Raw genomic sequence first — 14,722 nt, 5'->3', positions numbered from 1 at the left:
CAATAGTTCTGAAAAATAATGTTAGATACTGTGTGGTAGCTGGTGATAGGCACAAGTTAGATTAATTCAGTTCAAAATCACATGCCAAAAAGTAGGATAATGGAAAAATGTGGTAGGTATTGTAGTAAAAACAAAGATGTAATGAAGAGGATCATAGCTTCTTAAAAGGCAAAATCAGACCAAAAAATGTTAATGCTTTTTAGTTATTTAATGCAAGTCAATATATAGTCTCTTAGTATTTCATAAGAGATTCATGAAGGCAGAATATATTTCCATAGTATTGAGTGAGATATTTCAGAAGGGTTTATGTTTGTTGCTTCACAGATTATATTGTAAAGATAGCACAACTGCTCCAAATTTCAAAGGACAATAAACTATAAATAATAAATTGCCTGTATGCCAATTTATTAATTTATAGTTTATCGTCACCACCAGAGAGTGGTGCTCTTGAGAGCAGGAACGCTTTCCCTGTTGTTTGTAGCTGATGTAGCTGATATAGCTCTTTGAAATAAAGAGTTAGAGAATGTAGGAATGATTGTTTGGTCCTCATCTATTCTTCTTTATAGAACATATGCTAAAACTTAGAGATGGAAACTTTTAATTGTGGGCCTTAGAGAAAAACATGTGAGAAGTGGAATTATTAAAGAAAATCCTTTGTGAGCTTTGGCAGAGCTACTCAGTAGACATTTAGTATATCCTAGGGCCATGTAATGTTGTGATACAATGATGGGATGTGGATATGCGTCATGACACGGGTGTGTTCATAACCCTGTTCACAATTCCATTCTAGGCCCTGATCTGAGCTGTCAGCTCTGATACAAACCTTAGGGAAGAGTAATGAGAGAGAGAAGCAATGTTACAGAGTTCATCCTCCAAGGCTTCACGCAGGATCCTGATGGGCAAAAAGCATTATTTGTAATGTTTTTGCTCATATACACTGTGACGATGGTGGGCAACCTGCTCATCGTGGTGACTATCCTCAGGAGCCCCTCCCTGGGCTCCCCGATGTACTTCTTCCTGGCCTCCCTGTCACTCATGGACGCTGCTTATTCCTCTGCCATTTCACCCAAATTGATTGTTGACATGCTCTGTGACAAAAAGACAATTTCCTTCCAAGCCTGCATGGGCCAGCTCTTTATAGAACACATATTTGGGGGAGCTGAGGTCTTCCTTCTGGTGGTGATGGCCTATGATCGCTACGTGGCCATCTGTAAGCCTCTGCACTATTTGACCATCATGAATAGGCGGGTTTGCATCCTTCTGTTGGTGGTGGCCTGGGCCGGAGGTTTTGTGCACTCTGGGGTTCAAATTGTCTTTGTGTATAGTCTCCCCTTCTGTGGGCCCAATGTCATGGATCACTTTTTCTGTGACATGTATCCATTATTGGAACTTGCCTGCACAGACACCTACTTTCTAGGTCTCACTGTGGTTGCCAATGGTGGAGTAATCTGCACGGTGGTCTTTATCCTTCTCCTCATCTCCTATGGAGTCATCCTAAACTCCCTGAAGTCTTACGGTCATGAAGGGAGGCGTAAGGCCCTGTCTACCTGCAGCTCCCACATCACCGTGGTTGTTCTCTTTTTTGTTCCCTGTGTGTTCATGTATGTTAGACCTGTGTCCACTTTCCCTGTGGATAAATTCATGGCTTTATTTTATACAGTTATCACTCCCATGTTGAATCCTTTAATATATACGCTGAGAAATTCAGAGATGAAAAATGCTATGGAAAAACTCTGGTGTAAAAAGTTAAACTTAAGTGTGGATGAAATAAGAATGCCCTTCACACCGACCATGTTTGTTACCAGTTCTAAGGCAACACACAGAGAGTGAATTCTACGAATATACAATATAGTCAATTCCATTGATTCTCTAGGATGGTTCTTTGATTTATCCAAATTCATTACCTTTTGAGATTAGAATCAGTCTAACAGAGCAGTTCTTCAGAGACAAATAAATGGTATGCTAGTGTAAGTGAAAGCAAAACAAAGGTCATCTTGTAACTGCATTTTTCTTAGTTTGTATTGAAATGGGACTTAGAAAAAAGTGGTTTATTCTTTTCCAAGGAGAAAACAAAGTCTTTTTCGAAATTTTCTATGTGCTTTCTCACCTTAATGAGAAAGCAATTTTCCCAATACTTTGAACAAATTTCCAAGGCCCAAAGCGTGGGTTTTAAGTTTTAATGTTCATTATTGTATAGGCAAGCAGCTTTCTGCAGCTGTGTTACGTATTTTGTGTTAAGTTCACTTGTGTTCCTCAGGTCAATGCCTAGGCATTTCCAGTTCAGGGTACTTGGTGGGCAGATGATATTGTGTTAAAGACACTATCAGTGAGCAATTTTGTTGGATTTGGAATGAAATTTGGATTTCATCATCATGTAGATGACGATGAAAACAAATGGTCGTTTTTGATTATGAGGGGGTTCACTTTGGTTCGTTTTTGTGATTCTCCTGAGTAATTATCCTGTGCATTTTTGCCATTCTTCGAAGAACATGTAAATCTTTTCTCTTTGTCTTCATGAATCTTTAGGTATGGGTAAAAAATGTGTTGTTTTTCACAAGAAATGTGTACCCTAAACGTTATATTCAATTGAAATACTTATAGACTTAAAAGTGATGTATGTGGTGTAAATACAATTTTGATTTTCAATTTTATGAAAAAGTTTTCTCAAGTAGCATCCATCTTGTACTTATCAGAAATCAGAAAGAAAACAGAATTGCTTCATTGTAATCTGCAACATTGTCTCTGATACAATTTACATTTTTATTATTTTTTTATTATTTTTTTTTTGCAAGAAGTTGAATAAAATTTTATTTCTTTTAAAAATAATTGATGAAATTCAACAGTGAAATCTTTGGACCCGGAGTTGTTCTTTGTGTGGGTTCTAAGTTTTAAAAGTTTAATTAAAACAATTATCATAAAGTAAAATGTTCCTTTTTTTGATGTACAGTTCTATGAGTTTTTTTTAATAACTAATATTTTTGCTTTTTCTCTTTCTCCCTTGAGAGGTATTCCCAATGCGAATCTTATCCTTCTTCTTCCTTACTTTTGTTAAAATTATATTATATGGCACATAATTTCTGAATTTTTTACACGATGTCAACTTTCTAAATTTTGATGATTGTGCTGCATGCCGCTTGAGTCTCATCATTTCTCCTGCTGTGTATTATTCCATGTGTGAATATCCACAGGTTCTGTAACTATTCGCTGAGAGGCCATTTGGATTTTTTTCCAAGTTTTTTTTTTTGCACATGGTACTGCTATGGAATTTCTGAAAGTAATTCTTTTGTGTTAAGTAGAATGTTTATATGCTCACTTTTACAGATGGTTTCAGTTTTCCCCAATGCTGTGTTGTAAGTGATGCACCTATGAGCGGGACATAACAGTTCCCTTGCTCTGTGTCCTTACCAATGCCTGATGTGAGATGTTTGGTGTTTTGCTAATCTAGTGGCTTTACCACCGTGAGGTCACAGCAGTTTTAATGTGCATTCCTCATTGCTAGTTAAGTTGAGCTTATTTGCACATGTTTATTGATTCTCCATTTTTTCCCAGTCTTCTTTGAATGCATATTTACATCTTTTACCAATCTTTTGCTGGTTGTTTTCCATTATTCCTAAGCTATTGGAGTTCTTTAGGAGTCCTTTGCACCGAATCCCTGTTGTTTATATTTATTGCAAAATATTTTCCTAATTTGTGATTTTCAATTTTTATAAAGTTATCATTTTTTAAGATGTACTTGATGAATAGGTTTTTTTTTTTGTTTTTATTCATTAATATTTATTCATTTATTTTTTTAATTATCAAAGAAGTCTCCTTTTATGTAATAAGAATAGATGAAAATATATGCAAAGAATGCAAATGATTTTAAAACCAAGTATATGGAAATCATCCAAACTGGTCCCTCCTATTTCTCCTCCTAGGCTCCCACTCAAGCCTTCTTCCTTCAAAGATTCAGAGAGAAAAATAAAAAATAAAGGCTAAGTTTGCAAAGAATGGTGGCCATTCACCCAGGATAAGATCCCTGGCAGTGTTTTGAAAATAAGTTTATTAATCAAGGCGAGGGTCTCCAGGAGGATTTTGAAATTTAAAAAAATGTTTTTAATTTAAGTTTTAATTAAAATCATAACTATATACATTTATGGAGTACAATGTGATGATTTGATATACAATATTCATTACTATTTAAATTGACAACATTCTGTAGGTTTGTCATGCACATTTTGTTTTAATAATACACATGCATTGAGAGATATCTAAATTAAGCTACTTAATATTTGCATTACCTCACTTATTTGCCTTTTTTAAATGATGAGAACCCTTCAAATCTACTCTTTTAGCAATTTCAAGAATAAAATGCCTGGTTATTACCTATAGTCAGGATGCTTCCATGACTTGGCAATTATGAATTGGGCTGTAATAAAAAATTTGGCACAAATATCTTTGTTGTAAAATGATTTTTGACATGCAAAAAGAAGGACTACTTTCCAACACCTGTATGAAGCAACACCCTCATCTCCAAACCAGGAAATGACCCAACAAAGAAAGAAAATTATATACCAATATCATTAATGAATATCATTGCAAAAATATTCAATAAGATCCTGGCAAACAGAATTCAACAACACATCAAAAGAATAATACACCATAATCAAGTTGGTTTTATCCCAGAGTTACAAGGTTGGTTCAACATACATAAATCTATAAATATAATACATCACATAAATAAAATAAAAAACAAAGACAATATAATTCCTTCAATTGATGCAGAAAAAGCTTTTGATAATATCCAGCATTCTTTCATGATCAGAACACTTAAGAAAATAGGTTTAGATGGGTCATTTCTTAAACTGAGGCCATCTACAGCAAACTCACAGCCAACATCATACTGGATGGAGTTAAATCAAAACCATTTCCACTCAGATCTGGAACTAGACAAAGATGTCCATTGTCTCCACTGCTATTCAACATAGTAATGGAAGTCTTAGCCACTGCAATTGGGTAAGAGAAGGTGATCAAGGGTATCCAAATAGGGTCAGAGGAGATCAAATTCTCACTCTTTGTGGACGATATGACTTTATACCTGGAAAACCCAAGGGACTCAACTACAAAACTCTTAGAAGTGATCAAGGAATACAGAATACAGAAATGTCTCAGGATACAAAATCAATACTTACAAATCAGTAGTTTTTATATATGCCAACAATAGTCAAGCTGAAAATACAGTCAAGGACTCTATTCCTTTTACAGTAGTTCCAAAGAAGGTGAAACATCTGGGAATTTACCTAACAAAGGAGCGAAAGATCTCTATAAAGAGAATTATGAAACTCTGAGAAAAGAAATAGCCAAAGATGTTAACAAATTGAAAAACACAACATACTTGTAGCTGGGTAGAATCAACATTGTTAAAATGTCCATACTACCCAAAACAATCTGCAGATTTAATGCAATCCCTATTAAAGTGCCATTGTCATACCTCAAAGGTCTTAAAAAAAGAAGTATTTTGTTTTATATGGAATCAGAAAAACCTCAAATAGCCAATACATTACTCAGAAATAAGAACAAATCAGGAGGCATCACGTTACCAGATTTCAGGCTATGCTATAAATCAATAGTGATCAAAGCAGCATGGTACTGGCACAAAAATAGAGAGGTAGATATATGAATCCGAATAGAGAACCAAGAGATGAACCCAGCCACTTATCATCATTTGATCTTCGATAAACCTTTCAAAAACATTCTCTGTGGGGGAAAGATTCCCAATTTAACAAATGGTGCTGGGTGAATTGGCTGGCGATCTGTAGAAGACTGAAACTGGCTCCCTACATTTCACCATTAACAAAAATTGATTCTCACTGGATAAAAGATTTAAACTTAAGACATGAAATTATAAAAATAACAGAGAAAGTGCAGGGAAAACACTTGAATAAATTGGCCTGGAAGAATTTTTTATGGGGAGGACCTCCCAGGCAATTGAAGCAACAGCAAAAATATATTACTGGGATCTGATCAAAATAAAAAGTTTCTGCACAGCCAAGAGCACAGTAAATAAAGCAAACAGACAGCCTTCAGAATAGGAGAAGATATTTGCAGGTTAAGTTTCTGACAAAGGTCTGATAAGTAGACATGTTTGTTTATATTCTTTGCTTTAGTTCAGATTGAGTCAAAGTTATACATATGAGTGTGCCCTTCACTCACATAGTGTGCGTGTCAACAATAGGTGTGAATTTACCTATCCCTGCCTTTCCCCTCCCCTGCTTGATTTTCACTGAGATATGCTTTGCGCTTAAGTGTTGATCAATTAGTTCCAATTTGGTATTGAGTACATGTGCTTGTTACTTCATTGTTAGGATGTTTCACTTAGAAGAATGGTTTTCAGTTCCCTCCAATATGTCACAAAGGATACTAGACTGCCATTTTTTATGGCTGAGGAGTACTCCATGGTTACTACATTTTGTTAACACATTCATCTGTTTGTGGGCTCTTGAGTTGTTTCCACATCTTTGCAATTATGGATTATGTTGCTATAGAGATTTGAGTGCAGGTGTCCTTTTTTTTTTTCTTTTTTTGCAGTTTTTGGCCAGGGGTGGGCTTGAACCCGCCACCTCTGGCATTTGGGGCCGGTGCCCCACTCCTTTGAGCCACAGGCACCGCCCTGCAGGTGTCCTTTTTAAAAAATGACATTTTTTCTCTGGGTGTGCACATATATCCTGCAGTGGGATTGCTGGATCAAGTGATAGGTTACTTTAAGTTCTTTGAGATATCTGCATACAATTCTCCATAGAGGCTGTGCTAGTTCACTGTCCCACAGATGGTGTATAAGGATTCCTTTCTTTCTTCATTCATGCCATCTTTTGTTTTGGGACTTTTTAATACAAGCCATTCTCATTGGGCTTAGGTGGTAATATCATTGTAGTTCTGATTTGCATTTCCCTAATCATTAGAGATGTTGAGCATTCTTTCATGTATTTTTGACTATTAGTATATTTTCACTGGAAAAGTTTCTGTTCACATCTTTTGGCCACTTTTTAATGGGGTTAACTGGTTATTTCCTGATGACTTGCTTGAGTTCTTTGTTGATTCTGGTTATCAGTTCTTTATCAAGTGTATAGCATATGAATATTTTCTCCCATTCCGTGACTTGTCTATTTGTTCTTTTGATTGTGTGATTGTGCAGAAGCTTTTACATTTGTCACTTTCCATTTATGTACAGGGTGGACATAAATTTCATGTGCAATTTAAAATAGTTTAACATAGTAAATCACACACAAACTTTATGGACATCCAGTAGTTTTGTTGCTGTTTGGGGATCTTCTTCATGAATTCTTTGCCTGTGCCAACTTCTATAAGCGTTTTTCAACATTTTCTTCTAGGATTATTACAATTTTCTGCTTTATGTTTAAGTCTCTTATCCATCATGAGTTAATTTTTGTGAGTGGTGAGAGATCTGGAGTCTTTTACATGTGGCTATCCAATTTTCCCACCACCATTTATTGAACCAGGATTCTTTTCCCTAGTGGATGTGTTTTTTCTATTTTGTCAAAAATATGATGAGAATATGAGAATGGTCTCATGTCTGGGTTCTCTGTTCTGATCCATAGGTCTATGTCTGTTTTTGTGCTAGTACCTTCCTGTTTTGGTTATTATAGCCTTATAGTATAGCTTGAAGTCTGGTACAGTGATGCCTCCCACTTTGTTCTTACATAAAGTTTCATTGGCCATTTGGGGCCTTTTCTGCTTTCATACAAATCTTAGAATTATTTTTTTCTAGATTTGTAAGGAATGGCATTGGCATTTTTATGGGAGTTGCCTTGGATCTGTAAATCACTTTGCATAATATAGCCTCTTCAATAGTTGAAACTGCTGATCCATGAGCATGATATATTTTTTTATCTGTTTATATCCTCCGCAATTTCTTTCCTAATTGTTTCATATTTCTTCCTATAGAGGGCTTTCACCTCCTTTGTTAAGTATTCCTAGGTATTTTATTTTCTTTGCTGCAACTGCAAAAGGTAGTGAGTCTTTGATTTGATTATCAGCTGGACTGTTACCTACACATACGAAAGCTACTGATGTGTGTATATTGATTTTGTAATCTGAGACATGGTTTAATTTATGTTTCAATTCCAGGACTTTCTTAGTCGAATTTTGGGGGTTTTCTAGCTATAAGATTATATTGTCATCAAAGAGGGATAGTTAGAGCTCTTCTTTCCTCATTTGAATACCCTTGATTTTCTTCTGTTGCCTGATTGCTCTGAAAAGGACTTCTAGCATCATATTGAATCAAAGTGGTAAATATGGGCTAGTTTGTCTGGTTTCAGTTCTAAGCAGGAATGATTTCATCGTTCTCCATTTAATATGTTGTTGGCTGTAGCTTTGTCATATATAACCTTTATGATTTTGAGTGCTGTCCCATCCATACTTTTCTTCTGCTGGGTTTGGGATTGGTTTAGTCTTACTTTTCCAATTTTTTGTTATGATTCATTAGATTATTGACTTGTGATGTGAGTTTTCCTCTGAGCAAGTCTTTGCTCTATGCCAAAGATTTTGATAATTTGTGTCCCCATTGTCATTTTCTTCAAAGAATGTTTTGATTTCCAAGTTTATCTCTTTATTGACCCAACTATCATTCAGCATTAGGGTGTTTCCATTGCGAAGATTCTAATTGCTTTGTGTGGGGATGAATGTTGGAATAGATTTCTACTTTTATTCCACTGTGGGCTGAGAAGATACAAGGTATAATTTCTATTTTTAAAATATTTGTTGATACATTTTTTATGGCTTAGGGTATAATAAATCTTAGGAATGTCCCATGTGCTAATAAGAACATATATTTAGTCATTTTTGGGTAGAATGCTCTGTAAATGTCTGTTAGGTCCATTTGTTGTAGAGTTCATTGTTTCTTTTCATGTTTGGAGGATCTGTCCAGTCTGACCATACTCCTTAGCCATGCAGTGGCTTTCCCAGGAAAATGTGTGTCACTCAAGTCTTCCAATGGTGGCTGTCCAGCTTATCAGGTATGCCAGACCCAGCCTTGTGCTAGGACCCTGAGGGCTGGTTCTGCAAGGCACCTTTCCCACAATGGCTGCCTCTGGCCGACAGCTGTAAAATGAGAGCTCCACTCTGCCCATTGGCTCAGTCCCAGCTTCTGTTCAAAATCACTAGGTTGCTTGCCCAAGATCTCTCATGTAAACTCCCCCAGTGACCAGGTCTCAAAAAAAAAAAAAATCCCTGCAGGGCTGACCTTCTGTGTCTGAAAACTGCCACCACTGCCAAATCAGCCGGCCTCATCTGGCACACAAATACTCACCCTTGTGCTGATTTTCCCCTGCTTCCCACCTCCTCTTTTCTATTATTTTCTTCATTTACAGTGTTCCGCTTTATGTTGAGCTGAATATTTTTTCTAGTCTTTATTCCATTTTACTAATTCTCAATTTATCTATTTCTAATCTGTTTGTTAAAACAATGATAGAGTTCTTAATTTCAATTTCATTTTTATGTTTGTTATTTATCTGGTGTGTTAATTTATGTTTGTTATCTACCTGGTGTGTTAATTCTTTGTACACTAAGCTAAGCTTATTTTCAAATGCTTATTTACATCATTTGAATCTCTATCTGTTTTTATGGATCTTGCCTTCTCTTCTATACTTTGTTATTTGAGTGTCAGACTTTACACATAAAAATTTGTAAGCCAATTCAAGAATTTTTAAAGTATTCTGTTCATGAAAGAGGATTTTATGTTTTTCTATCTGGTAGCTATGATTGGAGAAAAGAAGATCCCAGAGTAGCTTAGCACAATCAAGAAATGAGGTGATTCATGGTGGGACTGAGTGCCTTTGAGGACTACACTACTGGCCATTCTCCCCTACTGTAAGATTAAAGCCCTGAAGTGGTCTCAAACGAAAGCCTGGATGTTTAAATAGGGTTCCTGTCTTTGGTAGACCTTGAATTTTACTTGAGAAGGAAGAATACAGGTTCCCCACCATTGGATTTTTTTTTTTTTTTTTGAGGCCGAGTCTCACTTTGTCTAACCATGGGTAAAGTGCTATGATATCATAGCTCATAGTAACCTCAAACTCTTGGACTCAAGTGATCTTCTTGCCTCAGCCTCCTGAGTTTCTGGGACTACAGGCATCCACCACAATGTCTGTTTTTTTTTTTAAATAAAAATGGAGTCTTATTCATGCTCAGATTGGTCTTGAGCTCAAGTGATACACCTGCCTTGGCCTCTCAGAGCCACCACTGGCTTTTAATGATTAATAGCACTTATGCAGATTTCTTTAGGGATAGAAATGGAAGCAATGTAGCTGAAAGAAATACAGAGAACAAAGGGTATTCTTACCTACCTTCTTGTGGGTAGCTGTTTGTCTTACAGGCAAACCTGCAATGGCACAGAGAAGGCTCTATATCATTTGCCAGGAAGACTTTTAGGGCTCCACAAACAGGTAGGCAGGAAGAATTTAACCACTCTGCAGAACGTCTGTTTGTGCCCAATACTTAAAGCCCTGTATAAGTAACCTCTGATAAACTCATCTAAGCCATACAACTAGATTTGTTGGGCACCCGCTCAGTCTGTGGGGTAGTTTTTCTATACTGTCTTGCATTTTGCTGAATCAACTTGTACTTCACAGTAAAGCATGTACAAAGTTCCACCCATTAGTTAATATTTTCAGTGTATTTTTTTTTTGCTGTGAAATACATTATTTTATTCTTTCTTATCACTGGATAGTACCCCATGGTATATACATATGCCATAATTTCTTTATCCACTCATAAGTTTATGGGCGCTTAGGTTGATTCCATGTCTTTATGATTATAAATAATTGTGCTACAATAAATATAAAGTACAGATATCTTTTTGATATGATGATTTATTTTCCCCTGGGTAAATACCCAGTAGTGGAACTGCAGTATCAAATGGTATATCTACTTTTAGTTCTTTGAGAAATATCCATACTGATCTCCCTAGAAGTTGTCCAGCTTGGAAGTATTCCTTTTTCACTGCATCTGCACCATCACCTATTGTTTTTTGACTTTTTAATAGACCATTCTAATTGGAGTAAGATAGTACCTCATTGTCATTTTAATTTGCATTTTCCTGATGGTTAATAACATTGAGCATTTTTTCATATACTTATTGGCCATCATGGGCACATATACAAGTAGATTTACAATTGTTACATCCTCTTGATATTGATGCCTTTTTTTTTCTGCATCTTACAATTTATTATTTATTTATTTTTCCTTTTATTTTATTGTTAAATCATAGCTGTGTACATTAGTGCAATAGCCTGTACCCATTCTAAGATGCACCATAGATGTGACCTCACCCATTTCCCTCCCTCCACCAAAACCTCCCCACTCCCTTCCCCTTCCTTGGCCCTTTCCCCATAGTCTTGTGCTATAGTTGGGTTATAGTCTTCATGTGAAAGCTATAATTTAGCTTCATAGTAGGGCTGAGTACATTGGATACTTTTTCTTCCATTCCTGAGATACTTTGCTAAGAAGAATATGTTCCAGCTCCATCCATGTAAACATGAAAGAGGTAAAGTCTCCATCTTTCTTTAAGGCTGCATAATATTCCATGGTATACATGTACCACAATTTGCTAGTCCATTTGTGGGTCGATGGGCACTTGGGCTTCTTCCATGACTTAGCAATTATGAATTGGGCTGCAATAAACATTCTGGTACAGATGTCTTTGTTATATTGTGACTTTTGGTCTTCTGGGTATAAACCTAGTAAAGGAATTATAGGATCGAATGGCAGGTCTATTTTTAGGTCTCTAAGTATTCTGTAAACATCCTTCCAGAAGGAACGTATTAGTGTGCATTCCTACCAGCAGTGTAGAAGTGTGCCCTTTCCTCCACAGCCATGCTAACATTTCTGGTTTTGGGATTTTGTTATGTGGGCTACTCTTACTGGGGTTAGGTGATATCTCAGAGTAGTTTTGATTTGCATTTCTCTGATGATTAAGGATGATGAGCTTTTCTTCATGTGTTTGTAGATTGTGGGTCGGTCTTCTTTAGAGAAGTTTCTCTTCAAGTCCCTTGCCCACCCTGAGATGGGGTCACATGTTCTTTTCTTGTTAATATGTTTGAGTTCTCTGAGGATTCTGGTTATTAGACCTTTATCAGAGGTATAACCTGCAAATATTTTCTCCCATTCTGAGGGCTGTCTGCTTGCTTTACTCACTATGTTCTTGGCTGTGCAGAAGCTTTTTAGTTTGATCAGGTCCCAGTAGTGTATTTTTGATACTGCTTCAATTGCCTGGGGAGTCCTCCTCATAAAATATTCACCCAGGCCGATTCCTTCAAGAGTTTTCCCTGCACTTTCTTCAAGTATTTTTATAGTTTCATGTCTTAAGTTTAAATCTTTTATCCAGTGAGAGTCTATCTTAGTTAATGGTGAAAGGTGTGGGTCCAGTTTCAATCTTCTACAGGTTGCCAGCCAGTTTACCCAACACCATTTGTTAAATAGGGAATCTTTTCCCCACTGAATGGTTTTAATTGGCTTGTCAAAGATCAAATAACAGTAAGTAGCTGGATCCATCTGTTGGTTGTCTATTCTGTTCCAGACATCTACTTCTCTGCTTTTGTGCCAGTACCATGCTGTTTTGATCACTATAGATTTATAGTACAGTCTCAGGTCTGGAAGCGTGACTCCTCCTGCTTTGTTTTTATTGCTCAGTAATGTTTTGGCTATTCGAGGTTTTTTCTGATTCCATATAAAACGAAGTATTATTTTTTCAAGATCTTTAAAGTATGACAATGGAGCTTTAATAGGAATTGCATTAAAATTATATATTGCTTTGGGCAGTATGGACATTTTAACAATGTTGATTCTTCCAAGCCATGAGCATGGTATGTTTTTCCATCTGTTAACATCTTCAGCTATTTCTTTTCTTAGAGTTTCATAGTTCTCTTTGTAGAGATCTTTCACGTCCTTTGTTAGGTATACTCCCAAATATTTCATCTTCTTTGGCACTACTGTGAAAGGAATAGAGTCCTTGACTGTTTGTTCGGCTTGGTTACTGTTGGTATATATAAAGGCTACAGATTTATGGGTGTTGATTTTGTAGCCTGAGACATTGCTATATTCCTTGATCACTTCTAAAAGTTTTGTAGTAGAATCCCTAGTGTTTTCCAGATATATGATCATATCATCTGCGAAGAGTGAAAGTTTGATCTCTTCAGACCCTGTGTGGATACCCTTGATCGCCTTTTCTTCCCTAATTGCAATGGCTAAAACTTCCATTACTATGTTAAAGAGCAATGGAGACAATGGGCAACCTTGCCTGGTTCCTGATCTAAGTGGAAATGATTTCAATTTAACTCCATTCAATACGATATTGGCTGTGGGTTTGCTTAGATGGCCTCTATTTGTTTAAGAAATGTCCCTTCTATACCAATTTTCTTAAGTGCTCTGATCATGAAGGGATGCTGGATGTTATCAAAAGCTTTTTCTGCATCAATTGAAAGAATCATATGGTCTTTATTTTTAAGTTTGTTTATGTGTTGAATTACATTTATAGATTTACGTATATTGAACCAGCCTTGAGACTCTGGGATAAATCTGACTTGGTCATGGTGTATAATTTTTTTGATGTGTTGTTGGATTCTGTTTGTTAGGATCTTATTGAGTATTTTAGCATCTATATTCATTAGTGATATTGGTCTATAATTTTCTTTTCTTGTTGGGTCTTTCCCTGGTTTGGGGATCAAGGTGATGTTTGCTTCGTAGAATGTGCTGGGTAATATTCCTTCTTTTTCTATATTGTGGAAGAGGTTTAGTAGTATAGGTACTAGTTCTTCTTTAAATGTTTGGTAGAATTCTGATGTAAAGCCATCTGGTCCTGGGCTTTTCTTTTTAGGGAGATTTTTTTTTTTTTGTGTGTTGCTTACTTCTTAAGGCATTGGAAAATATATTTAAGAAATCACAATATCAAGAGTAAAATGAAAAAACAGATACTACACTGCTTAAGAACAAACATTACAAATTTTTACAATGGAGCGATTCACAAACACAAAGTTATATTCTTAGCTAGTAGTCCAGACTGACATGAGGAAGCAGATTCTTGTTTCCCAAGCAAATTATCCCTCCCCCAACTAGGTACTTCTCACCTTAGGGCCAAAGTAACACCTCAAGAGACATTAATGTCTCCTAGGATTTTATCTCCTTTGCAAGGTAAGAACTCTTTTGCTTTTCATCTTTTAAGCATTAAAAATCTATTTTCCTACCCACCCCATTTCCAAATCTTACATTTTAGTAAGCAGAGCTCAATGCCACTACTCAAAGTAATGCAAATTTTACAAAACAATAACTATAATTTGCTACTGTGCCCAAGGACTGTGCTGCACAATTTCCATGTATATCCTGTTCATTCCTCTAAAACCTATGAAATAGGGATTCAATTTTCACAGATAAAGAAACTTGTCCTGAATCACACAGAGGGTTAAACTGGTAGGACTGGGATTCAAGCCAAGCCTTATGTAGCCCCCAAACCACTGTAATGTATTCCTCCAAGAAATGGGGCAAGCCACACTTTACTGTGCTAATGCTAAAATTTATACACTGCATACACCTGCGGATTTCAGAATACATGAACTCTCCAAGGCCCTTTCATAAACATAACTCCTAAGTCTACTCGGTGAAATTGTTTTTTTTTTTTTTTTTTTTTTATTGTTGGGGATTCATTGAGGGTACAATAAGCCAGTTACACTGATTG

The 14,722-nt window shown here is 36.2% G+C and overlaps 1 protein-coding gene across 1 annotated transcript; it reads left to right on the top strand.

Annotated features, from left to right (window-relative positions):
* Positions 1-837: 837 nt before the first annotated feature.
* On the top strand, positions 838-1,830 carry LOC128564353 (olfactory receptor 4A5-like). The gene has a single exon (XM_053559852.1). The coding sequence runs from the start codon at positions 838-840 to the stop codon at positions 1,828-1,830; it is 993 nt and encodes a 330-aa protein (XP_053415827.1).
* The last annotated feature ends 12,892 nt before the right edge of the window (positions 1,831-14,722 follow it).

The sequence above is a fragment of the Nycticebus coucang genome, chromosome 14 (assembly GCF_027406575.1).
Source record: "Nycticebus coucang isolate mNycCou1 chromosome 14, mNycCou1.pri, whole genome shotgun sequence".
Classification (NCBI taxonomy): domain Eukaryota; kingdom Metazoa; phylum Chordata; class Mammalia; order Primates; family Lorisidae; genus Nycticebus; species Nycticebus coucang.
Note: the sequence above shows the minus strand (reverse complement) of the source record. Positions and strands in the feature narration are given on the sequence as shown.

Excerpts from the sequence above, each read along its gene's own strand:
- LOC128564353 (XM_053559852.1), top strand. The coding sequence starts at position 838 with ATGAGAGAGAGAAGCAATGTTACAGAGTTCATCCTCCAAGGCTTCACG.